This window comes from Entelurus aequoreus, linkage group LG12, assembly GCF_033978785.1.
Source record: "Entelurus aequoreus isolate RoL-2023_Sb linkage group LG12, RoL_Eaeq_v1.1, whole genome shotgun sequence".
Classification (NCBI taxonomy): domain Eukaryota; kingdom Metazoa; phylum Chordata; class Actinopteri; order Syngnathiformes; family Syngnathidae; genus Entelurus; species Entelurus aequoreus.
In genome coordinates this window covers 56527847-56554969 of record NC_084742.1, presented here as the reverse complement: position 1 = coordinate 56554969, position 27123 = coordinate 56527847, and the positions used below count along the sequence as shown (strand labels likewise).

Sequence of the window (27123 nt, the reverse complement as noted above, 5' to 3'; positions counted from 1 at the left end):
GAAAAACAACCCCACACTATAATTCCTCATCCACCAAATTTCACACTCAGCACAATGCAGTCCGAAATGCAGCACTTGGTGATGTATGGCTTAGATACAGCTGCTCGGCCATGAAAACCCATTCCATAAATCTCTCTGCGTACTGTACGTGGGCTAATTGGAAGGTCACGTGAAGTTTGGAGCTCTGTAACAACTGACTGCAGAAAGTCTTTGCACTATGCTGACCTCTCTCTGTCAGTTTACTTGGCGTACCACTTGGTGGCTGAGTTGCTGTTGTTCCCAAACTCTTCCATTTTCTTATAATAAAGTTGACTTTGGAATATTTAGGAGCGAGGAAATTTCACGACTGGATTTGTTGCACAGGTGGCATTCTATGACAGTTCCACGCTGGAAATCACTGAGAGCGGCCATTCTTTCACAAATGTTTGTAGAAACAGTCTCCATACCTAAGTGCTTGATTCTATACACCTGTGGCCGGGCCAAGTGATTAGGACACCTGATTCTCATCATTTGGATGGGTGGCCAAATACTTTTGGCAATATAGTGTATATGCTGTAATATCGTTTTTTTTAAATCAAAATATTGATACTTTTAATACTTTAGTTATTCAAATATGTTATATGAAATAAAAAGCTGTGTAGTGTATTCTCCACTCTATGATATATCTATTAATATTTATATTTTTTTATTTGAAATACACAACTTTTAGAATTTTAGCAGACACAAAGTATCAGATCGGTATCGCCGATACCATAGACATCTTATAAGTAGACGCAGCATCTACCGCACCTGCTTACTGGTGCTGACGAGACGCGGGGCCGCCATCTTGGAGTGGTGATCCGCTCCACTCAGTGCAATTCATTTGGCAGGAGCAATGAACTGTCAGCGCATTTAATTCATCTTACCTCACTGAATACCACTGATTTTCACACGTTTTTTTGTCATACGTGTAGCTATGATAAAGGACACATGTTTTATTATCCATAGTTTGCTTAACAGTAATAGAATATTCTTATATGCTATAAGTGACCAGACGTCCGAGATAAAAACTGGGAATGTAATCCCAGAGAAGGGGGGAAAAAACGTTGAAGAAACAATATGATTAGGTTATATATACATGCGTATATCCTACATAAAGACTGTATGAATACATTAGATATCTATATATCTTAGGGACCTATAGACTGTATCTCTGTTGCAGCAGAGAGTTTATTCTGTCTTGACACTTTGTATTGATATTTTGTATTACCTTAAATGATCATGTTTACAGTGATTGTTTTATATGTATTTTTTATGTATGTCGCTTTGGATAAAAGCATCTGCCAAATACTTCAACATAAACATATATAAAGACCTGAAAGTCTTTATATCAGCTAAAACCACCAAACTGTTTTACTGGATTCAGAATAAAACCAAAGTCTGTTTTACCCAACAATGTTAGTATTTGAATATTGTTACTTGAAGACTTATTCCTGGTTACAATTATTGTTAAGAAAGTATTGTCTTTTACTTTGCCTAAAATGAGAATGCATCATAATCAGTAGCGGCTGGTGAATTTTGTTTTAGGTGTCACTATCATTTATTTCAACTTTATGTTCATAATTCCATTTACAAGCAATTCTATTATGGTCATACTCTTGTTCGCTAGCGGCTACTGTTTCAGTACTATTGAAGATCTTTGCTCCTTCTCAACTCTGTGGTAATATTCTTTTCACAAAATACAACCAATAGTACGTTAATGTTAAATCTTACTTGTGAAAAGTAATCCCCCGATCCCTATTTTCAACAGTCCGCTCATTTGAGCAAAAAAACCGCTGAACACCATCTTTGTTTTCTACCTGTCAGTTTAAGCTGCTCGCCGGCTCCTCATCACCACTTCAAGATGGCGGCCCAATTTCTCGCGTCACAGCAGCCAATGCTGCGTCTACTTATAAGACGTCTATGGCCGATACCACCCTGAATTTCACTCAATATTAGGTTTGGAAAGAAAACATGTGGTATTGCACATCGCCACTTTCTATTAAAAACTAACAACTCACTCCTTTTTCCAGGGAGGAATTTCCTTTCATAAAATACAACTGTTTGAGCAAAATTGAGTCAGCCGTGCAAAATAACTAAAAAAAAAGCTCCTCCATCGACAACTGTTATTGGCTTACGCCATTTTGAGCCCCAACCGTTTCCCACCGCTGATTGGTCAGTTTTTTAAATCCTCGTCGCTGATAGGCCCAATCTCACGTCACTCTAAAGCTACGCTATTGCGTAACTACAGCGTCTGATGAGCCCGACGGTGCCAGGAAACAGAGCTACCTATTTCATATTTGTTTTGCCATTTGTACCGGAGAACCGCTGCCCCTGCAGTGTAAAGAAGATAGCTAATATATTGACGTATCATTGAATGATATCCTGCTATCAGTGGCTGAAGAATGTCGCCATGTTTGTTTTTGCTCCGGGCTATGTTTAGTGTGTAGCTGCCAGGGTAACAGCTAGCTAAATAACTGTCTTGTCTGCCTACGTTTTTAGGCAGACAAGACGTTTTAAACACAACATCTTTTTCTTCCACTTTTCCTTTGGGGGCTGGCGGCAAGCCACTCGTTTACTCTGGAGCAGGACACGGAGGTAAGGTTGAGCCGGGTTATTTAAAAAATTGTTATTTTTACACTTTACTAGCTAGCGTCAGCTAACAGCAGCAATATTGGCATTTTACCATATTATAATTTTACCGATATATATATATATACAACATATGAGGCTTTTTTCCATATACCCATGCATCAACAAGATTGACATTTTACCATATTATAATTTTTAGAGATGTCCAATAATATCGGCTGATAAATGCTTAAATGTAATATCGGAAATGATCGGTATCGTTTTTTTAAATGATCGGTATCGTTTTTTTAATTTTTTTTAATTAGTGTATCAACCCAAACAACCTCCCTCCCCCATTTACACTCATTCACACAAAAGGGTTGTTTCTTTCTGTTATTAATATTGTGGTTCCTACATTATATATCAATATATATCAATACAATCTGCAAGGGATACAGTCCGTAAGCACACATGATTGTGCATGCTGCTGGTCCACTAACAGTGCTAACCTTTAACAGTTAATTTTACTCATTTTCATTCATTACTAGTTTCTATGTAACTGTTTTAATGTTGTTTTACTTTCTTTTTTATTCAAGAAAATGTTTTTAATTGATTTATCTTATTTTATTTTATTAATTTAAAAAAAAAGCACCTTATCTTCACCATACCTGGTTGTCCAAATTAGGCATAATAATGTGTTAGTTCCACGACTGTATATATCGGTATCGGTTGATATCGGTATCAGTTGATATCGGTATCAGTAATTAAGAGACAAGACAATATCGGATATCTGCAAAAAGCCATTATCGGACATCCCTAATAATTTTACATATATATATATATATGTATATATATATATATACATATATATATTAGGGGTGTGGAAAAAAATCGATTCGAATTCGAACCGCGATTCTCACATTGTGCGATTCAGAATCGATTCTCATTTTTAAAAAATCAAAACAAATTCAACAAAACAATACACAGCAATACCATAACAATGCAATCCAATTCCAAAACCAAACCCGACCCAGCAACACTCAGAACTGCAATAAACAGAGCAATTGAGAGGAGACACAAACACGACACAGAACAAACCAAAAGTAGTGAAACAAAAATGAATATTATCAACAACAGTATCAATATTAGTTACAATTTCCACATAGCAGTGATTAAAAATCCCTCATTGACATTGAATGAATATAGTATCCTTTTGAATCGGGAAAAAAATTGTTTTTGAATCGAGAATCGCGTTGAATTAAAAAAAAAAAAAGATTTTGAATCGAATCGTGACCCCAAGAATCGATATTAAATCGAATCGTGGGACACCCAAAGATTCACAGCCCTAATATATATATATTTAAAAAAAAAATATATATATATATTTATTAATATACAGTCTATACTAACATAATATATTTTTCCATACACCCATGCATACATAGAGACTACATCAGGGGGTGTCCAAAGTGCAGCCTGCAGATATTTCTTCTAAATATTCTTAAAAAAAAAAATTAAACGAAAAACATAAACAAGCGGAATAAAAGAGCAAACGAGTGAAATATATAACGAGAAAAAGTCACATTGTTGCCATGCAGGCAGTTTTTTTCCTTAAAGCTGTCATTGCTGAAAAATTAATAATGCATCAAAATCAATGTTATGTATCATTGATATATTTAAGGCTCCAATTACTTCACACCAATTATTCCACTTTGAAATATTTTTGGAGGAAAATATTGCATATTTTGTGTGTTTTCTTTGACAAAAAGGGCATAAAACAAACAAAACAAAAAAAATCCCTAAACGAATAGATGTGAAGAGACTTAAGTGTTGAAAGTAAAAAACAGATTTTTAACAACACGTTCATGAGTGGGCTCCTTTTTGGGTCCCTGAGTGTTTTAGTGGGATTTAGTTATTTTTTTCAAACTGTCATTGCTCAAAAGATTAAGAATGAATCAAAATGAATGACGTTATGAATCATTGACATATTCAAGGCTTCAATTACTCTACTTAAAATATACCACCTTGAAATATTTTTGGAGGAAAATATTGCATATTCTGTGTGTTTTTTTTGACAAAAAGGGCATAAAACAAAGAAAAACCAAAAAACCTATAATCAATGAATAGATGTGAAGGCACTTAAGTGTTGAAAGTAAAAAAATAGTATATGACTTATTTTTAACGCGTTCATGAGTGGGGTCCCTTTTGGGTCCCTGATAGTGTTAGTGGGATTTTTTTTTTTTTTTTCAAACTGTCATTGCTCAAAAGATTAATAATGAATCAAAATCAATGTTGTTATGAATCATTGACATATTTAAGGCTCAAACTACTTCACACCAAATATTCCACTCTGAAATATTTTTGGAGGAAAATATTGTATATTTTGTGACTTCTCTTTGACAAAAAGGGCATAAAACAAACAAAACCAAAAAAAACAACCAAAAATGTATAACCAACAAATAGATGTGAAGGCACTTAAGTGTTTGAAAGTAAAAAAATAATATATGACTTATTTTTAACACGTTCATGAGTGGGGTCCCTTTTGGGTCCCTGATAGTTTTAGTGGGATTTTTTTTTTTTTCAAACTGGCATTGCTCAAAAGATTAATAATGCATCAAAATCAATGTTATGAATTATTGACATATTCAAGGCTCCAATTACTTCACATCAAATATTCCACTTTGAAATATTTTTGGAGGAAAATATTGCATATTTTGTGTGTTTTCTTTGACAAAAAGGGCATAAAACAAACAAAAGCAAAAAAAAAACCAAAACGTATAATCAACGAATAGATGTGAAGGCACTTAAGTGTTGAAAGTAAAAAAATAATATATGACTTACTTTTAACACGTTCATGAGTGGGGTCCCTTTTGGGTCCCTGATAGTTTTACTGGGATTAATTTATTTTTTTCAAAATGTCATTGCTCAAAAAATAATAATGAATCAAAATCAATGTTATGAGTCATTGACATATTTAAGGCTCCAATTACTTCACATCAAATATTCCACTCTGAAATTGTTTTTGAAGAAAATATTGCATATTGTGTTTGCCATATAAGAGCATACAAAAAAACATCAACTTGTAATAATAATCAATGGATAGATCTCAAGTTGGTCTCGGGACTTAAAGTAAAAAAAAAACAAAAAAACCGGTATGATTTATTTATTTACTTCACATCACTAAGAATTTCAGTGGGATTTAAAAATAAAACAAGAAAACAAAACTGTCATTCCTCAAAAAATATTAATGAATGAAAATCAATGTTGTTATGAATTATTGATATATTAAAGGCTCCAATTACTTAATATCAAATATTCCACTTTGAAATATTTTTGGGAATATATCGCATAGTTTGTGTGTTTGCCATATAAAAAACAAAAACAGCATAAAAAAATAAATAAAAACGTATAATCGACAGCTAGATCTGAAGTTGATCCCAAGACTTAATTGTTGAAAGTAAGAAACAAATGTATGATTTATTTTCAACACTTTTATGAGTGGGACCCTTTTGGATCCCCAAGACATTTAGTGGGATTTTTTTTTTTACTGTCATTACTCAAAAAATATTGAATCAAAATCAATGTTATGAATCATTGACATATTCAAGGCTCCAGTGACTTCACATCAAATATACCACTTTGAAATAGTTTATAGGAGAAAATATTGCATATTGTATGTTTGCCATATAAGAGCATACAAAAAAAAACTTGTTGAAAGTAAAAAAAAAAACGGTATGATTTATTTTGAACACTTCCCATCACTAAGAATTTCAGTGGGATTTAAATTTTTTTTAAATAAAACTGTCATTGCTCAAAAAACATTAATGAATGAAAATCAATGTTGTTGTGAATTATTGATATATTAAAGGCTACAATTACATCATCAAAAATTAGACTTTGAAATGTTTTTGGGAATATATTGCATAGTTTGTGTTTTTGCCATATAAAAAAAACCAAAAACAGCATAAGAAAACTAATAAATAAATAAAAACAGATAACGGATAGATCGGAAGTTGATCTCGAGACTTAGTTGTTGAAGGTAAGAAACAAATGTATGATTTATTTTTAAGACTTTTATTAGTGGGACCCTTTTGGATCCCCAAAACATTTAGTGGGATTTTATTTACTGTCATTGCTCAAAAAATAATGATAAATGAAAACCATTATTAATCAATGATGTCATGAATTATTGACATATTTGAGGCTCCAATTACCTTATATTACATTATCCACTCTGAAATAGATTTTTGAGAAAATATTGCATATTTTTTGTTTGCCGTATAAAAACCAAGAGAAGAGCATACAAAAAAACCCAAACTTGTAATTTAACGGATAGATCTGAAGTTGATCTTGGGACGTAATTGTTGAAGGTAAAAAAATTAAAACGCTATGATTTATTTTGAACACTTCGCATCACCAGGAATTTCAGTGGGATTTACACTTTTATGAGTGGGACCCTTTTGGATCCCCAAGAAATTTAGTGGGATTTTTCTACTGTCATTACTCAAAAAAACAAAAACAAATTGTGTGTGTTTTCATATAAAAGCAAAGTTTTCTTTGACAAAAACAGCGTTAAAAAACAAATAAAAAAACAACAACTTATAACCGACAGATCTGAAGTTGATCTCGAGACTTAATTGTTGAAAGTAAGAAACAAATGTATGATTTATTTTTAACACTTTTATGAGTGGAACCCTTTTGGATCCCCAAGACGTTTAGAGGGATTTTTTTTACTGTCATTACCCCAAAAATATCAAAAAATTGTGTGTTTTCATGTAAAAACAAAGTTTTCTTTGACAAAAACAGCGTTAAAAAACAAATAAAAAAACAACAACTTATAATCGACAGATAGATCTGAAGTTGATCTCGAGACTTAATTGTTGAAAGTAAGAAACAAATGTATGATTTATTTTTAACACTTTTATAAGTGGGACCCTTTTGGATCCCCAAGAAATTTAGTGGGATTTTTTTTACTGTCATTACTCAAAAAATATAAAAATATGTTGTGTGTTTTCATATAAAAACAAAGTTTTCTTTGACAAAAAACAGCGTTAAAAAACAAATAAAAAAAACAACAACTTATAATCAACAGATCTGAAGTTGATCTCGAGACTTAATTGTTGGAAGTAAGAAACAAATGTATGATTTAGTTTTAACACTTTTGTAAGTTGAACCATTTTGGATCCCCAAGAAATTTAGTGGGATTTTTTTTACTGTCATTACTCAAAAAATATCAAAAATTTGTGTGTTTTCACATAAAACAAAGTTTTCTTTGACAAAAACAGCGTTAAAAGACAACTAAAAAAACAACAACTTATAATCGACAGATCTGAAGTTGATCTCCAGACTTAATTGTTGAAAGTAAGAAACAAATGTATGATTTATTTTTAAGACTTTTATAAGTGTGACCCTTTTGGATCCCCAAGAAATTTTGTGGGATTTTTTTACTGTCATTACTCAAAAAATATTAAAAAATTGTGTGTTTTCATATAAAAACAAAGTTTTCTTTGACAAAAACAGCGTTAAAAGACAAATAAAAAAACAACTTATAATCGACAGATAGATATGAAGTTGATCTCGAGACTTAATTGTTGAAAGTAAGAAACAAATGTATGATTTATTTTTAACACTTTTGTAAGTGGGACCATTTTGGATCCCCAAGAAATTTAGTGGGATTTTTTTACTCTCATTACTCAAAAAATATCCCAAAATTGTGTGTGTTTTCATATAAAAACAAAGTTTTCTTTGACAAAAACAGTGTTAAAAGACAAATACAAAAACAAGAACTTATAATCGACAGATAGATCTGAAGTTGATCTCGAGACTTAATTGTTGAAAGTAAGAAACAAATGTATGATTTATTTTTAACACTTTTTTGGGACCCTTTTGGATCCCCAAGAAATTTAGTGGGATTTTTTTTACTGTCATTACTCAAAAAATATAAAAATATTTTGTGTTTTCATATAAAAACAAAGTTTTCTTTGACAAAAACAGCGTTAAAAAACAAATAAAAAAACAACAACTTATAACCGACAGATCTGAAGTTGATCTCGAGACTTAATTGTTGAAAGTAAGAAACAAATGTATGATTTATTTTTAACACTTTTATGAGTGGGACCCTTTTGGATCGCCAAGACGTTTAGAGGGATTTTTTTACTGTCATTACCCCAAAAATATCAAAAAATTGTGTGTTTTCATGTAAAAACAAAGTTTTCTTTGACAAAAACAGCGTTAAAAAACAAATAAAAAAACAACAACTTATAATCGACAGATAGATCTGAAGTTGATCTCGAGACTTAATTGTTGAAAGTAAGAAACAAATGTTTGATTTATTTTTAAAGCTTTTATAAGTGGGACCCTTTTGGATCCCCAAGAAATTTAGTGGGATTTTTTTTACTGTCATTACTCAAAAAATATAAAAATATGTTGTGTGTTTTCATATAAAAACAAAGTTTTCTTTGACAAAAAACAGCGTTAAAAAACAAATAAAAAAAACAACAACTTATAATCAACAGATCTGAAGTTGATCTCGAGACTTAATTGTTGGAAGTAAGAAACAAATGTATGATTTAGTTTTAACACTTTTGTAAGTTGAACCATTTTGGATCCCCAAGAAATTTAGTGGGATTTTTTTTACTGTCATTACTCAAAAAATATCAAAAATTTGTGTGTTTTCACATAAAACAAAGTTTTCTTTGACAAAAACAGCGTTAAAAGACAACTAAAAAAACAACAACTTATAATCGACAGATCTGAAGTTGATCTCCAGACTTAATTGTTGAAAGTAAGAAACAAATGTATGATTTATTTTTAAGACTTTTATAAGTGGGACCCTTTTGGATCCCCAAGAAATTTTGTGGGATTTTTTTACTGTCATTACTCAAAAAATATTAAAAAATTGTGTGTTGTCATATAAAAACAAAGTTTTCTTTGACAAAAACAGCGTTAAAAGACAAATAAAAAAACAACTTATAATCGACAGATAGATATGAAGTTGATCTCGAGACTTAATTGTTGAAAGTAAGAAACAAATGTATGATTTATTTTTAACACTTTTGTAAGTGGGACCATTTTGGATCCCCAAGAAATTTAGTGGGATTTTTTTACTCTCATTACTCAAAAAATATCCCAAAATTGTGTGTGTTTTCATATAAAAACAAAGTTTTCTTTGACAAAAACAGTGTTAAAAGACAAATACAAAAACAAGAACTTCTAATCGACAGATAGATCTGAAGTTGATCTCGAGACTTAATTGTTGAAAGTAAGAAACAAATGTATGATTTATTTTTAACACTTTTTTGGGACCCTTTTGGATCCCCAAGAAATTTAGTGGGATTTTTTTTACTGTCATTACTCAAAAAATATAAAAATATTTTGTGTTTTCACATAAAAACTAAGTTTTCTTTGATAAAAACAACGTTAAAAAACAAATAAAAAACCCAGCAACTTATAATCGACAGGTAGATATGAAGTTGATCTCGAGACTTAATTGTTGAAAGTAAGAAACAAATGTATGATTTATTTTTAACACTTTTGTAAGTGGGACCCTTTTGGATCCCCAAGACATTTAGTGGGATTTTTTTTTACTGTCATTACTCAAAAAATATCAAAAAATTGTGTGTTTTCATTTAAAAACTAAGTTTTTTTTTGGACAAAAACAGCGTTAAAAAACAAATGAAAAAACAACTTATAATCGACAGATCTGAAGTTGATCTCCAGACTTAATTGTTGAAAGTAAGACATTTCGTGGATCCCAAGAAATTTAGTGGGATTTTTTTATTACTGTCATTACTCAAAAAATAATAATGAATGAAAATCAAGGGTGTTAGGAATTATTGGCATATTTAAAGCTCCAATTACTTCAATATGCAATATGAAACCTAAAATACTAGAACGGAGACTGTTGTCAAGCAAGAGTGGGAAAGAATTCCACCTGAAAAGCTTCAAAAATGTGTCTCCTCAGTTCCCAAACCTTTTACTGAGTGTTGTTAAAAGGAAAGGCCATGTAACACAGTGGTAATAATGCCCCCGTGACAACTTTTCTGCAATGAGTTGCTGCAATGAAATTATAATTTATTGATTATTTGCAAAAAAAATAAGTTTCTCTGTTCAAACATGAAATATCTTGTCTTTGCAGTCTATTCAATTGAATATAAGTTGAAAAAGATTTGCAAATAATTGTATTCTGTTTTTATTTACGAATTCCACAACGTGCCAACTTAACTGCTTTTGGGTTTTGTATAAAATAACCAAGTTATTAGACACACATTAGTTATGCTACAACAAAAATATATGTCATGATGAATAATGTCATTTATTGCCTCTGCAATACAACCCTTTGTTAGTGTGAGTGATCCTCATGGAATGATTATTAACATTTTGCCCGTGTGTGTGTGTTTAAACATGAGTGACCTCTGGTGAGTGTCATGACTGCACTCTTTCATTCAGCACGGAAAGTTTCCCTCCCCGACTTTTTTTTTTTAAAAAGGGCGAATGTGTGCGCCTCTATGTTAGTGCCAAGTATGGCCGTGTTACACCAAAATGACTGCAGTGGAGCGGTCCTGAATGTTTCCACTCATTAGAAGTGGAAGTCTCTCCCCCCCAAGTCCACTCAGGAAGTTTCTTGTTTTTCGTGTGATTGTGGTGGCCCGGACTAGACCAAACATGGCTCCTATCTCTGACGTGCAGAGCTCTAATCAAGATAAGGCACACTTTTTGTGTTTAAGGTGTAGTGTCAAAATGTTTTAATGATGTAGTTTGGACTTTTCCTTCATTACTACAATATTTACCGTCCCTCTAACAACATTTCCCCCATAGGAGATAGTGGTCAGAGAAATAATATGTACCAGGGTCAAACTGGTGCTATTATACAACGTAAGTAGTGCTAGTTGAGGGCATACTAAGTTGAGAACAGCCAATATTTGGTATTTTGAATTTTGGACATACAGTACAGGCCAAAAGTTTGGAGACACCTTCTCATTCAATGCGTTTTCATTATTTTCATGACTATTTACATTGTAGATTGTCACATCAAAACTATGAATGAACACATGTGGAGTCATGTACGGTACTTAACAAAAAAAGGTGAAATGACTGAAAACATGTTTTAATTCTAGTTTCTTCAAAATAGCCACCCTTTGCTCTGATGACTGCTTTGCACACTCTTGGTATTCTCTCAATGAGCTTGAAATGGTTTTAGAATAGAATAGAAAGCACTTTATTGATCCCTGGGGGAAATTCAGCACCACAGTTCGCTCACAATAGACAATAAACACTTAGGTGTTTTTTACATGTGAATAATATAAATACAGTCTATTATACAGCATTATTCACATGTGAATAATATAAATACAGTCTAATATACAGCATTATTCACATATGAATAATATAAAAACAGTCTATTATACAGCATTATTCACATGTGAATAACATAAATACAGTCTATTATACAGCATTATTCACATGTGAATAATATAAATACAGTCTATTATACAGCATTATTCACATGTGAATAACATAAATACAGTCTATTATACAGCATTATTCACATGTGAATAATATAAATACAGTCTATTATACAGCATTATTCACATATGAATAATATAAAAACAGTCTATCATACAGCATTATTCACATGTGAATAATATAAATACAGTCTATTATACAGCATTATTCACATGTGAATAATATAAAAACAGTATTATACAGCATTATTCACATGTGAATAATATAAATACAGTCTATTATACAGCATTATTCACATGTGAATAACATAAGTACAGTCTATTATACAGCATTATTCACATGTGAATAACATAAATACAGTCTATTATACAGCATTATTCACATGTGAATAATATAAATACAGTCTATTATACAGCATTATTTACACGTGAATAATATAAATACATTATACATTTACAGTACCGGTACATGTACAGTCAAAAGGAACATATGCATTATACATTTTGATGGCTGTCGGTATGAAGGACTTCCTGTGTCGTGGCGTTTGCATTTTCACATCACAGGTGTCATAGTTTTGATGCCTTCAGTGACGATCTACAATGTAAATAGTCATGAAATAAAAGAAAACGCATTGAAATGAGAAGGTGTGTCCAAACCTTTGGCCTGTACTGTATATCGGTATTGGCTCGGTTTTTTACAACTACAACAGAACTACATAAGCAAATACAATATATACACAAATGATACCCGTATTATAAAAAAATAAAATTAAAAAAAGAATTTGTGAAGTATATACAAGTATATCCACTACTCAAACATTTTTTTTGTCCATTTAAGAATTAAAAATACTCTCACTGTCAATAATTCTCCCCAAATATGTTTTGATATCTGACAGGGCATTTATTTGAGTTCTTGTGAGAATTCTATACAGCATTATTCACATGTGAATAATATAAATACAGTCTAATATACAGCATTATTCACATATGAATAATATAAAAACAGTCTATTATACAGCATTATTCACATGTGAATAACATAAATACAGTCTATTATACAGCATTATTCACATGTGAATAATATAAATACAGTCTATTATACAGCATTATTCACATGTGAATAACATAAATACAGTCTATTATACAGCATTATTCACATGTGAATAATATAAATACAGTCTATTATACAGCATTATTCACATATGAATAATATAAAAACAGTCTATCATACAGCATTATTCACATGTGAATAATATAAATACAGTCTATTATACAGCATTATTCACATGTGAATAATATAAAAACAGTATTATACAGCATTATTCACATGTGAATAATATAAATACAGTCTATTATACAGCATTATTCACATGTGAATAACATAAGTACAGTCTATTATACAGCATTATTCACATGTGAATAACATAAATACAGTCTATTATACAGCATTATTCACATGTGAATAATATAAATACAGTCTATTGTACAGCATTATTTACACGTGAATAATATAAATACATTATACATTTACAGTACCGGTACATGTACAGTCAAAAGGAACATATGCATTATACATTTTGATGGCTGTCGGTATGAAGGACTTCCTGTGTCGTGGCGTTTGCATTTTCACATCACAGGTGTCATAGTTTTGATGCCTTCAGTGACGATCTACAATGTAAATAGTCATGAAATAAAAGAAAACGCATTGAAATGAGAAGGTGTGTCCAAACCTTTGGCCTGTACTGTATATCGGTATTGGCTCGGTTTTTTACAACTACAACAGAACTACATAAGCAAATACAATATATACACAAATGATACCCGTATTATAAAAAAATAAAATTAAAAAAAGAATTTGTGAAGTATATACAAGTATATCCACTACTCAAACATTTTTTTTGTCCATTTAAGAATTAAAAATACTCTCACTGTCAATAATTCTCCCCAAATATGTTTTGATATCTGACAGGGCATTTATTTGAGTTCTTGTGAGAATTCTTCTCAGAACTGCTCAGCTACGCTCACGCAGTACGTCTCCTCTGCTTACCTGTGAAAACTTAAACCCCCCTCCCCCGGGGTATCCATTATTTGTCCTTCTTTTCTAGCGTCTTCCCGGTCCTGTTTTGTTTATTTTGGCTACTGCCGCGATCAACATCGATCGACAAGCCTCCGTCCGCAGCACTCAGTGTGTAGACTGCTTCCAAGAAGTTGTCTCTATATTTAAGCTATTATCATATATTTCTGATTTATGACACCTAAAGAGTTACAAAGTCTGCGGGTAAATAAATATGATCAAAATAGTATCAATCTCAGGAAGATTCCTGAGCCATTTTTAAAGCAAGCCAGTCGTGTGGTCGCGTGACATAGAGGAGGAACCACGGATCCTTTCCCCATCAACAACAATGCCAAAGGGATGTAGCTTTATTGTGACACTGTTGCATCATCAGCATTGGGTTAGGGTATTTTAGTTATAATTATAATCGCAAGTTTGAGACCAAGCAGAAGCAGCCACCGGCTCAGTGTGTCTACATAGACATCTTATAAGGGTACGCAGCATCGAGCGCTACTGGCGCTGACGAGACGCGGGGCCGCCATCTTGGAGTGGTGATCCGCTCCACTCAGTGCAATTCATTTGGCAGGAGCAATGAACTGTCAGCGCATTTAATTCATCTTACCTCACTGAATACCACTCATTTTCACACATTTTTTTGTCATACGTGTAGCTATGATAAAGGACACATGTTTTATTACTCATAGTTTGCTTAACAGTAATATAATATTCTTACAAGCTATAAGTGACCAGACGTCCGAGATCAAAACTGGGAATACAATCCCAGAGAAGGGGGGAAAAAATGGTCAGCTATTTTTAAGTTGAAGAAACAATATGATTAGGTTATATATACATGCGTATATCCTACATAAAGAATGTATGAATACATTAGATATGTATATATCTTATAGACTGTATCTCTGTTGCTGCAGCAGCAGAGAGTTTATTCTGTCTTGACACTTTGTATTGATATTTTGTATTACATTCTTCCCTTAAATGATAATGTTTACAGTGATTGTTTTATATGTATTTTTTTATGTATGTCGCTTTGGATAAAAGCGTCTGCCAAATACTTAAACATAAACCTATATAAACACATGAAAGTCTTTATATCAGCTAAAACCACCAATCTGTTTCACTGGATTCAGAATAAAACCAAATTCTGTTTTGCCCAACAATGTTAGTATTTGAATATTGTTACTTGAAGACTTATTCCTGGTTACAATTATACTGTTAAGAAAGTTTTGTCTTATACTTTGCCTAAAATGAGAATGCATCATAATCAATGGCGGCTGGTGAATTTTGTTTTAGGTGTCACAATCATTTATTTCAACTGTATGTTATTCAAGTATGACATTTTTAAATTTAATTAATTTCATTGACAAGCAATTCTATTATGGTCATACTCTTGTTTGCTAGCGGCTACAAGTTCAGTACTATTGAAGATCTTTGCTCCTTCTCAACTCCTGTGGTAATATTATTTTCACAAAATACAACCAATAGTACGTTCATTTTAAATCTTACTTGTGAAAAGTAATCCCCCGATTCCTATTTTCAACAGTCCGCTCATTTGAGCAGAAAAACGCTGAACACCATCTTTGTTTTCTACCTGTCAACTGTCAGTTTAGGCTGCTCGCCAGCTCCTCATCACCACTTCAAGATGGCGGCCGAATTTCTCGCGTCACACCAGCCAATGCTGCGTCTACTTATAAGACGTCTATGCTGTCAACAATAGCAGCATTAGCTCACTGCTATCAATGTGCCTCTAAAATAGTCTGTCTGCTTTAGCGCTCATAATAACATTATCACTCATATTTGGTTAATTTTCAGGTCACGACGTGTAAATGGAGTATTATTGGCGCCTTTTGGATGTTTTTAGAGGAAGTAATGGGGCGTAATAGAGGACCCTCCATCTGTTGACTCAATTGTTAGCTATTTATTTACGATTTAGACTGCATTAAAAAGCATGTGTTCTTGTCTTCCGTAAGGACTGTGAATCATAAACAGCACACATCTTTACAATTTGTGCGTATTTCCAGTATGACTGATCTAATAATATGGTCAGAGTGAAAAAGCGTTCCTCCAATAACGTCATTACGAGTTAATTTTTTTTTACCATTTTGTGATGTCCGGACAATATTTACTAGAGATGTCCGATAATGGATTTTTTGCCGATATCTGATATTCCGATATTGTCCAACTCTTAATTACCGATTCCGATATCAACCGATTCCGATATATACAGTCGTCATTATTATGCCTAATTTTGTTGTGATGCCCCGCTGGATGCATTAAACAATGTAACTTTACCATGAATTGATTAACGTGGACCCCGACTTAAACAAGTTGAAAAACTTATTGGGGTGTTACCATTTAGTGGTCAATTGTACGGAGTATGTACTGTACTGTGAAATCTACTAATACGAGTTTCAATCAATGAATCAAAAACAAGGTTTTCCAAAATAAGAGAACAACTTCAACTCCAGTTATGGAAAAAAAGTCACAAAGTGCATTATTTTTTTTAACATGCCTCAAAACTGCAGCTTGGAATGTGGGACATGCTATGCCTGAGATAATCCTGATACCCACTACAACTATGGGAAATACTATACTTTGACTTTCACAAAGTGCATTATTTTTTATTTTTTTTAAACATGCCTCAAAACAACAAAAACAATGAAGGCACACAGCTTCAGTCCAGAGCAGTGGTTCTTAACCTTGTTGGAGGTACCGAACCCAGTGTTTCCCACACATTCATTTATTTGTGGCGGCCCGCCACGAAAGAATTACGTCCGCCACAAATTTAAAAAAAAAAAAAAAAAAAAAAAAATTTTTAATTTTTTTTTTTTTTTTTTGTCCTGTCCAGCTTCTCAGGCAAATCATATAGTTGATGTAGATGCCCATATAGGCTGTTCAGATTTACTTTACAGAAGAGAAGTGTAGGATACTTCTCTTGTTGCCTTATTTGTATTTGACCACTACTGTTTTCTGTTTATTTGTTACTGACTGTGGCAGGACACCTCTGCCTCTGTTTCACTTTATGTTGCTGGTAAATAATATGGTTGTAGTAGTAGGCTAAAGTTAAATTATTTAGTATACACTAATTAAAGGGGCAGAGCTTTAAGAGACATTTTAGCCTTTATATTTTATAAGATATATTTTTTGTAAGAACCACAATTCATAAATATATTTCAGTGAATAACTTATTGTTAAAATCTGTATATAAATATGTACATAAAGTGTTGTAATTATATTGTAAAATGGATGGATGGATGGATGGATGGACGGACGTTTAAAACAAAACTGTTATTATTAATTAGTGACCACGCCCATAGCCACGCCCCCACCGCCACAGGTATCTTGGCAGTTTATGGGAAACACTGCGAACCCCACCAGTTTCATATGCGCATTCACCGACCCTTCTTCAGTAAAAAATATATATCTTATTTTTTTTCAAATTCAAGACAAAGTTATGTTTTTTTTACCGGTGCACAAAATGAATCGCGCATGAACATCACCTTGTTCAAAGAACAAAAACAACACAGTGCATGAACTCACAACAAATGACACACCTGCAAATCAGTGTGACTTCTGCTTTTGCCGTATCCATAATACACCGATATGGAGAAGTTTTTATTTACACAATGAGTCAGGTGTGTCTCGACATCCGCCGAACCCCTGAGGCCGACTCACCGAACCCCTAGGGTTCGATCGAACCCAGGTTAAGAACCACTGGTCCAGAGTATACCAGAGCATACTTGCCAACCTTGAGACCTCCGAATTCAGGAGATGGTGGGGGGGTCTGGGTTTTGGTGGTAGCGGGGGGTGTATATTGTAGCGTCCCGGAAGAGTTAGTGCTGCAAGGGGTTCTGGGTATTTGTTCTGTTGTGATTATGTTGTGTTACGGTGCAGATGTTCTCCCGAAATGTGTTTGTCATTCTTGTTTGGTGTGGGTTCACAGTGTGGCGCATATTTGTAACAGTGTTGAAGTTGTTTATACGGCCACCCTCAGTGTGACCTGTATGGCTGTTGACCAAGAATGCCTTGCATTCACTTATGTGTGTGCAAAAGCCGCATATATTATGTAACTGGGCCGGCACGCTGTTTGTAGGGAGGAAAAGCGGACGTGACGACAGGTTGTAGAGGACGCTAAAAGCAATGCCTTTAAGGCACGCCCCCTATATTGTTGTCCAGGAGAAATTCGGGAGAATGATTGCCCCGGGAGATTTTCGAGAGGGGCACTGAAATTCAGGAGTCTCCCGGGAAAATCGGGAGGTTGAAACCGATACCGATAATTTCCGATATTACATTTTAAAGTATTTATCGGCCGATAATATCGGCAGGCCATCTCTAATATTTACACATTCTTTGTGGATTGTAAATACAATTGGATATGGTCTAATGTGGGGGTTCTCAAACTGTGGTACGTGTACCACCAGTGGTACACAGGCTTCATCTAGTGGTACGCCAAATAATCACATGATTAAAGTACAGAGTTTTATTCTAAATGCTACAGTGGCCAAAATTAAAGTTAAAGTCCCCACGATAGTCACACACACACTATCCTCTGCTTAGAAAATATGTGTTTTTGTTGTTTTTTTATTTTTATTAATCAGTCCAACAAAATAATACACAATAATACCATATTAATCCAATTCCAAAACCAAACCCGGCCCACCAACATTCGGAATAACAATCAACAGAGCAATTGAGAGGACACACAAACATGACACAAAACAATCCAGAAGTAGTCAAACCAAAATGATTATTATCAACAACGGTATCAATATTAATAAGAATAACAACATAGCAGTGATTAGAAATCTCTCATTTACATTATCATCTCAGCCATTTATAAAAAATTAGATAAAAACATTTAAAAAAAGAACAATAGTGTCACAGTGACTTACTCTTGCATCACTTCTCATAAGCTTGACAACACATTGTGTCCAATATTTACCACAAAGATAAAAGAAGTCATATTTTAGGTTCATTTAATAGTTAAAACAATACTTGTTTTTTTTAATGAATACTTAAGCCTACTACAATTCAAGATTCAAGATGCTTTATTGTTGTCCATTCTTTAACATGTACAAGACACATAAGAACTGAAATTTCATTTTGGGCACAGTCCCACTAAGAGCAGACATACGTTACAAGGGGACAAGACGGGACCGCCAACGGATCAGCCGCTTACAGCGCTCCTTAAAAAAGGTGGGAAAAAGGTGACATTGGGAAAGGGGGAAGAGTAAAAAAAGCATCAGTCTAAGGCTGGACCCTCGGGAGGGGTCCAGACTGAGTCCAAGGAAAAAACCTCACATAGCATAGCACACATAAACATGATACATGTACAACTCGCAACAGAGGGGGGGGGTTTGGGGCCCTGGAGGCCGGCTGCTGCTATAAAGCGCTACTCAGCCATCCACAATTCACGCTAGTATGTTTTAATGTTAGCCATTATGGTGGTACTTGGAGAGCCACGTGTTTTCTAAGGTGGTTCCTGGTTTAATGGATACAATGAAACACAATTAAGTAGGGGTGTGGGAAAAAATCGATTCTAATTCGAATCGCGATTCTCACGTTGTGCGATTCAGAATCGATTCTCGATTATTTTTTTTATTGATTTTTTTATTTTTATTTGTTATTTTTTTTATGAATCAATCCAACAAAACAATACACAGCAATACCATAACAATGCAATCCAATTCCAAAACCAAACCCGACCCAGCAACACTCAGAACTGCAATAACCAGAGCAATTGAGAGGACACACGACACAGAACAAACCAAAAGTAGTGAAACAAAAATGAATGTTATCAACAACAGTATCAATATTAGTTACAATTTCAACATAGCAGTGATTAAAAATCCCTCATTGACATTATCATTAGACATTTATAAAAAAGAACAATAGTGTCACAGTGGCTTACACTTGCATTGCATCTCATAAGCTTGACAACACAGTGTCCAATATTTTCACAAAGATGAAATAAGTCATATTTTTGGTTCATTTAATAGTTAAAACAAATTTACATTATTGCAATCAGTTGATAAAACATTGTCCTTTACAATTAGAAAAGCTTTTTACAAAAATCTACTACTCTGCTTGCATGTCAGCAGACTGGGGTAGATCCTGCTGAAATCCTATGTGTTGAATGAATAGAGAATCGTGTTGAATTGAAAAAAAAAATCGATTTTGAATCGAATCGTGACCCCAAGAATCGATATTGAATCGAATCGTAGGACACCCAAAGATTCACAGCCCTACAATTAAGCATATCAAGTCAACTTTATATGTTAAACCTGGGAGACAAGTCTCTTCACATTCCAATGACACAGATTTTCCACTGATTTTGTACCAAATATATGGCACAATACATACCAGGTCCTCTTCTTTGGCTATCAGCCTTTTTCTCTTTACCACTGGAACTTACAGGTAATCGCACACAAAACCTAGAAAAGTGAGATACTGTGTACGTTTGGAATAAACAAAAAAGGGAGCAACCACCAGTGGAGTTGGCAAGTAGACTGACGTCTCTTCTCTTTCTGCGCCCACGACAGGAGGGTACGGCCATGACAGGAGAGACTGCAGCCGCCCTCCCGATGAGTAACCACACCCGAGAGAGGGTGACGGTGGCCAAGCTGACGCTGGAGAACTTCTACAGCACTCTGCTCACGCAACACGAGGAGCGGGAGACGAGGTGAGGCCACACCCCTTTTCCCGTGCAACTTCACGTGTGTAAATGTTGTTCAAAGGTGTGCACTGTCTGCCGAGCGCTCGCGTTACATATATATATATATATATTTGATATATATTTGTGTAAATGGTAAATACACACAGTATATCACCTCGACTTGATCATTTGAAAAGTACATTGCCTGCTGAAAAAGTGTGGGCACCCCTGCCCTAAATGATATTGTTGACATTGATATTGTGTTCCACTCCTATTGTTTCACCAATTTCTTGGCCTCATCATCAAATTACAACCAGACAATGAGAGAAACAACAACGGTGTTATAGGTTAACGTGGCTAATATTTAGTATGACTTCCACATAAAATAGAGCAATATCACCAACATGCCAAAGTCTGCGCTTGAGCTGCTGTTTTATTCAAAATCACTGCTGCATATTATATAACAACAACTTTTATTGTGTTGTTAGTTTTATGTCACACAATCGTCATACATTTTTGGTGTCTTCAAAGGGGAAACTGCACTATTTTTTGGGGAATTTTGTCTTATCATTCAACACTGTCCCTATATACTGTATCAGACAAGAACACATATGTTTTTTATGTATTCTAAGTTGTAAAATGCGGCTAGTACGAGGTGGCTAACAATGCAGCTAATTAGAGTACGCTATTGTTCCCATAAAACCCTTTTAAAAACATCCAAAAAGTGCCAACAATACTTAATTTACATGTCAGGACCTGAATATTAACAAGTATTAGCAATATTGTTATTATAAGTGCTGACACAGACAAACTATTTTTAGTGGCGCCGTGATCACAGAGAGCTAACTAGCTTATGCTGCAATATTGACATATTGAGCTGCTGCATCGCCTCTGAGTTGGTGAAAGTTAATTCTAGATTATAAATCATGCCTCTTACCTGGATAGTAGAAGGTTGTGGACATAAACCCACAAGTTGGTCAACTTTGACATCCAACTTAGACCTGGAGATGGCCAGAAAGACACAAAAAGACGCTTGTTTCGGCACTTTTTAAAAAATTATACCTGCGTGAGGATTATAATGACTTGTTCATGTAAAGGGGAAGATACAAACATCCCATCAGTTTTTAACCCCGTGAGAGCAGACTTTGTACAGTAAGTGATTGTTTTACTATCTTGTCTTGTTTAGCGCTTAGCAATACTGCTACATGATGCTTAGTGTTTGACTAAAACTGCATCTGTTTATCACACAGCTTCTAAAACTTGTACTTCATCCTCCTTATATTCAGGATCAAAAACAGAAGTTTCTGGATCATCATTTGTCCCAAAGTAGTCTTTGTTGTCTCTAATCAAGTCTGCCATGATTAGTAGTCTTGTTGGTGAAGGAAAAGGGAACGTTGTGATGAGTCTGTGAAATGAATTAAGTATGCTTGAAATGATCAAAATATGTAAATAATACATGTTATTATGAATGTTACTACATTACATATATACTTACAGTGTGTATATAAAACCTTGATGGAGGTTTTTGGATGTTTTTCAGAGCGCTTTATAGGCGGAATAGAGTGACACCCATTGTCCCCAGTGTTAGCTGACTTTTGCTACCATTTTCTACTAGTTAGAATGCATAAAAAATAAATCATCTGTAATTTGTCTTGCAAAAAGATTGTGAATGATAGGCAAAAAAAAAAAAAGGTGCAGTTCACCTTTAATGGGTTTTATTGAGGTTTTATTAGTTTCAAACATTCAGCAAGTTACATTAAGGGACGTCACATTTTACGTAACTCGACATGGAAAAGGAGCAGGAAGAAGCAAATGTTATTTAATACTAACCATTTTGTCTGTATCTTAATATCGAACTCATAGTTAGTTCACTTCATGCATTTAAATGTTACTATTTCCTTATCAACTAATGTGTATGAATTATATACCGTATTTTTCCGAGTATAAGTCGCTCCGGAGTATAAGTCGCACCGGCCGAAAATGCATAATAAAGAAGGAAAAAAACATATATGTCGCACTGGAGTATAAGTCACATTTTTGGGGGAAATTTATTTGATAAAAGCCAACATCAAGAATAGACATTTGAAAGGCAATTTAAAATAAATAAAGAATAGTGAACCACAGGCTGAATAAGTGTACGTTATATGACGCATAAATAACCAACTGAGAAGGTGCCTGGTATGTTAACGTAACATATTATGGTAAGAGTCATTCAAATAACTATAACCTATAGAACATGCTATACGTTTACCAAACAATCTGTCACTCCTAATCGCTAAATACCATGAAATCTTATACGTCTAGTCTCTTACGTGAATGAGCTAAATAATATTATTTGATATTTTACGGTAATGTGTTAATAATTTCACACAAGTCGCTCCTGAGTATAAGTCGCACCCCTGGCCAAACTATGAAAAAAAACTGCGACTTACGGTCCGAAAAATACGGTAAATAATTTAATAATAATCATAAATCATAAATAAATACAATTATTAAATAATAAGTTATCGAATAAATCTATATTTTTAAAAATTAAACTAAATGTATTTTAATTGATGAATAAACAGATAATTCTAGACTTTTTACATACTTATTTTTTTACATATTTAACTTTCTTCTGGGACTATATGGTAAAGAAGTAAGATTCTCGAGTATTCATTTCTGTGATGGTTATGGGAAGCACACATAATGTAGATGTACATTTATTTGTTTGTCCTTCTGTTGCTAGGCAGAAGAAGCTGGAGAAGGCCATGGATGATGAGGGCTTACCAGATGATGAGGTAAAGTCGTCATTATCCACTATAAGTCAGGAGTGTCCAAACGTTTTCCACCAAGGGTTGCATGCTAATCATTTAAAGGATGCATTTTGATCAGGGATGCAGCGAATTGAAAATTGTTGTCCGGAACCGAAAATGAGGGAACCAAAGCTGAAAACCGAACGAAAAAAATTATTATGCTAATTATTATTACCATTATTATAATTATTTATTGCTAGGACTGTACATAATCAAAGTAAAATCAAGGCATTGCAATTGTACAAATTAATATTTATCCTTCAAAGAATAAAACGATCATAGTTATTTATTTACCACTAGTGTTTTTTTCAATATAAAATAGATAATATATTTTGTATTAATAATAATGATGGATAGGCCAAAAAAGGAAAAGGGGCCAAGTCAAAACAGAAGCATGGAGTGGGTTGTTCCACTGCAGCGAAACTAGACGGTTATTGGATCAATGCTTGACTTGGTCCCGCCCATCGGACGCTCAACATATCTGGGGGTCTATGGACTGTGGGCTGGCCTGGACGCTGGGCTTCGCAAAATGGCTGCAAATTTAGCATCTTTTTCTGGTGTTATTGGAAACCACTCATATTTAGAGACTCTTGACTCCCGTTGCTCTGCCGCATCCTCGACGAGCAGCGAGGGGTTCCACCGTCTCAAAGTACTCAGATGCTTACGCTAACATTACGCAGTTTGCAACATTTACACAGATGCCTAGAGGGCGCTAACTTTCCCGCCCTCTTGCGGCTTCTACAAAACCTAAAAGCAGTGAAGTCGTCACGTTGTGTAAACGGTAAATAAAAAGAGAATACAATTACTTGCAAATCCTTTTCAACCTGTATTCACTTGAATAGACTGCAAAGACAAGATATTTAACGTTCGAACTGGAAAACTTAATTTTTTGCAAATATTAGCTCATTTGGAATTTGATGCCTGCAACATGTTTTAAAAAAGCTGGCACAAGTGGCAAAAAAGACTGAGAAAGTTGAGGAATGCTCATCAAACACTTATTTGGAACATCCCACAGGTGAACAGGCAAATTGGGAACAGGTGGGTGCCATGATTGGGTATACAAGTAGATTCCATGAAATGCTCAGTCATTCACAAAAAGTATCAAAGTACATTTTGGTACCGGTGCCAAAATATTGGTATCGAGATAACTCTACTTCCTCTACATGATTCTGATGCCATTTCCTCTCAACTTGGCAGAAAGTAATGCGCCGTTCGCAGCACGCTCGCAAGGAGACGGAGTTCTTGAGGCTGAAGAGGACGCGGCTGGGCTTGGATGACTTTGAATCTCTTAAAGTCATCGGGCGCGGTGCTTTTGGAGAAGTGCGTTCCGTTTTTTTAAGCACTGCGACGCTGCGTGTGTCGCGCTCTTTGACAATTCAGTTCATCCCCCACAGGTGCGTTTGGTGCAGAAAAAGGACACCGGGCACATTTACGCCATGAAGATTTTAAGAAAAGCTGACATGCTGGAAAAAGAGCAGGTGTGTTTCCATATAAGCTGCCGCTGCTCCACACTTCCTGTCACATGATAACATTTTCCATCCACACGCAGGTCGCACACATCAGGGCAGAAAGGGATATTCTGGTGGAAGCAGACGGCGCCTGGGTCGTTAAGATGTTTTACAGCTTCCAGGACAAGAGGAACCTCTACCTCATCATGGAATTTCTACCTGGAGGTGTGCAACAATCCTTAATAATATTGCAATTGGACAAATGTAATCAATACAGTGGGAACTGATTCACAAAACTTTATTGGTTCTTGAACATGGTGCGTAAATACAAAAGTTTGTATAGTGAATAAGAAACAATGTAAATATGAGTAATGGGTTCCAGCCTCGTTTTAGTGAAGGTTATCAAGTGATATACACAGGGTTTCTCTTAGACTGCCAAGATACCTATAACGGTGGTATCAAATAATCAATAATAATTAGGGATGTCCGATAATGGCTTTTTGCCGATATCCGATATTCCGATATTGTCCAACTCTTAATTACCGATACGATATATACAGTCGTGGAATTAACACATTATTATGCCTAATTTGGACAACAAGGTATGGTGAAGATAAGGTCCTTTTTAAAAAAATGTTTACAATAAAATAAGATAAATAAATTAAAAACATTTTCTTGAATAAAAAAGAAAGTAAAACAATATAAAAACAGTTACATAGAAACTAGTAATTAATGGAAATGAGTAAAATTAACTGTTAAAGGTTAGTACTATTAGTGGAGCAGCAGCACGCACAATCATGTGTGCTTACGGACTGTATCCCTTGCAGACTGTATTGATATATATTGATATATAATGTAGGAACCAGAATATTAATAACAGAAAGAAACAACCCTTTTGTGTGAATGAGTGTAAATGGGGGAGGGAGGTTTTTTGGGTTGGTGCACTAATTGTAAGTGTATCTTGTGTTTTTTATGTTGATTTAATAAAAAAAAAATATAAATAAATAAAACCGATACCGATAATTAAAAAAAAAACAATACCGATAATTTCCGATATTACATTTTAAAGCATTTATCGGCCGGTAATATCGTCAGGCCGATGTTATCGGACATCTCTAATAATAATAATCATATAATTTGCATCATTTCCTATAATGATATATCATATTTCTTTAAAAAGACTCAAAAATGCATAGTCGTGGTCAAAAGTTTTTTGTGATAGAGTGATTGGAGCACATACTTGTTGGTCACAAAAATTATTAAGTTTGCTTCTTTTATGAATTTATTATGGGTCTCATAGATAAAGTGTTTGAGTAAAAACAAAATCCCACTTTTCTGCTTGGTGTTACAGGTGATAAAGGAAAGCATTATGTGTGAGATATATTGTTATTAGGGGTGTGGGAAAAAATCGATTCGAATTCGAATCGCGATTTTCACGTTGTGCGATTCAGAATCGATTCTCATTTTTAAAAATGGTATTTATTTGTATTTTATTTATTTATTTTTAATTTTATTTATTTAAAAAAATGTTTTTGTTTTAATTAATCAATCCAACAAAACAATACACAGCAATACCATAACTGTGCAATCAATTCCAAAACCAAACCCGACCCAGCAACACTCAGAACTGCAATAAACAGAGCAATTGAGAGGAGACACAAACACGACACAGAACAAACCAAAAGTAGTGAAACTAAAATGAATATTATCAACAACAGTATCAATATTAGTTACAATTTCAACATAGCAGTGATTAAAAATCCCTCATTGACATTATCATTAGACATTTATAAAAAAAAAAGAACAATAGTGTCACAGTGGCTTACACTTGCATCGCATGCATCTCATAAGCTTGACAACACACTGTGTCCAATATTTTCACAAAGATAAAATAAGTCATTTTTTTGGTTCATTTAATAGTTAAAACAAATTTACATTATTGCAAACAGTTGATAAAACATTGTCCTTTACAATTATAAAAGCTTTGTACAAAAATCTACTACTCTGCTTGCATGTCAGCAGACTGGAGTAGATCCTGCTGAAATCTATGTATTGAATGAATAGAGAATCCTTTTGAATCGGGAAAAAAATTGTTTTTGAATCG

General features: G+C 34.0%; 1 protein-coding gene across 1 annotated transcript in view; it reads left to right on the top strand.

Annotated features, from left to right (window-relative positions):
• Positions 1-2272: 2272 nt before the first annotated feature.
• Positions 2273-27123, top strand: part of LOC133662356 (serine/threonine-protein kinase 38-like) — a 46328-nt gene continuing 21477 nt past the window's right edge. Inside the window, exons 1-6 of the mRNA XM_062066282.1 lie at positions 2273-2616; positions 20664-20803; positions 23505-23556; positions 24769-24891; positions 24966-25049; positions 25121-25244. Of these exons, the coding sequence (XP_061922266.1) occupies positions 20676-20803; positions 23505-23556; positions 24769-24891; positions 24966-25049; positions 25121-25244 (511 nt within the window). The 5' untranslated portion in view covers positions 2273-2616; positions 20664-20675. The remainder of the gene's footprint in view (positions 2617-20663; positions 20804-23504; positions 23557-24768; positions 24892-24965; positions 25050-25120; positions 25245-27123) is intronic.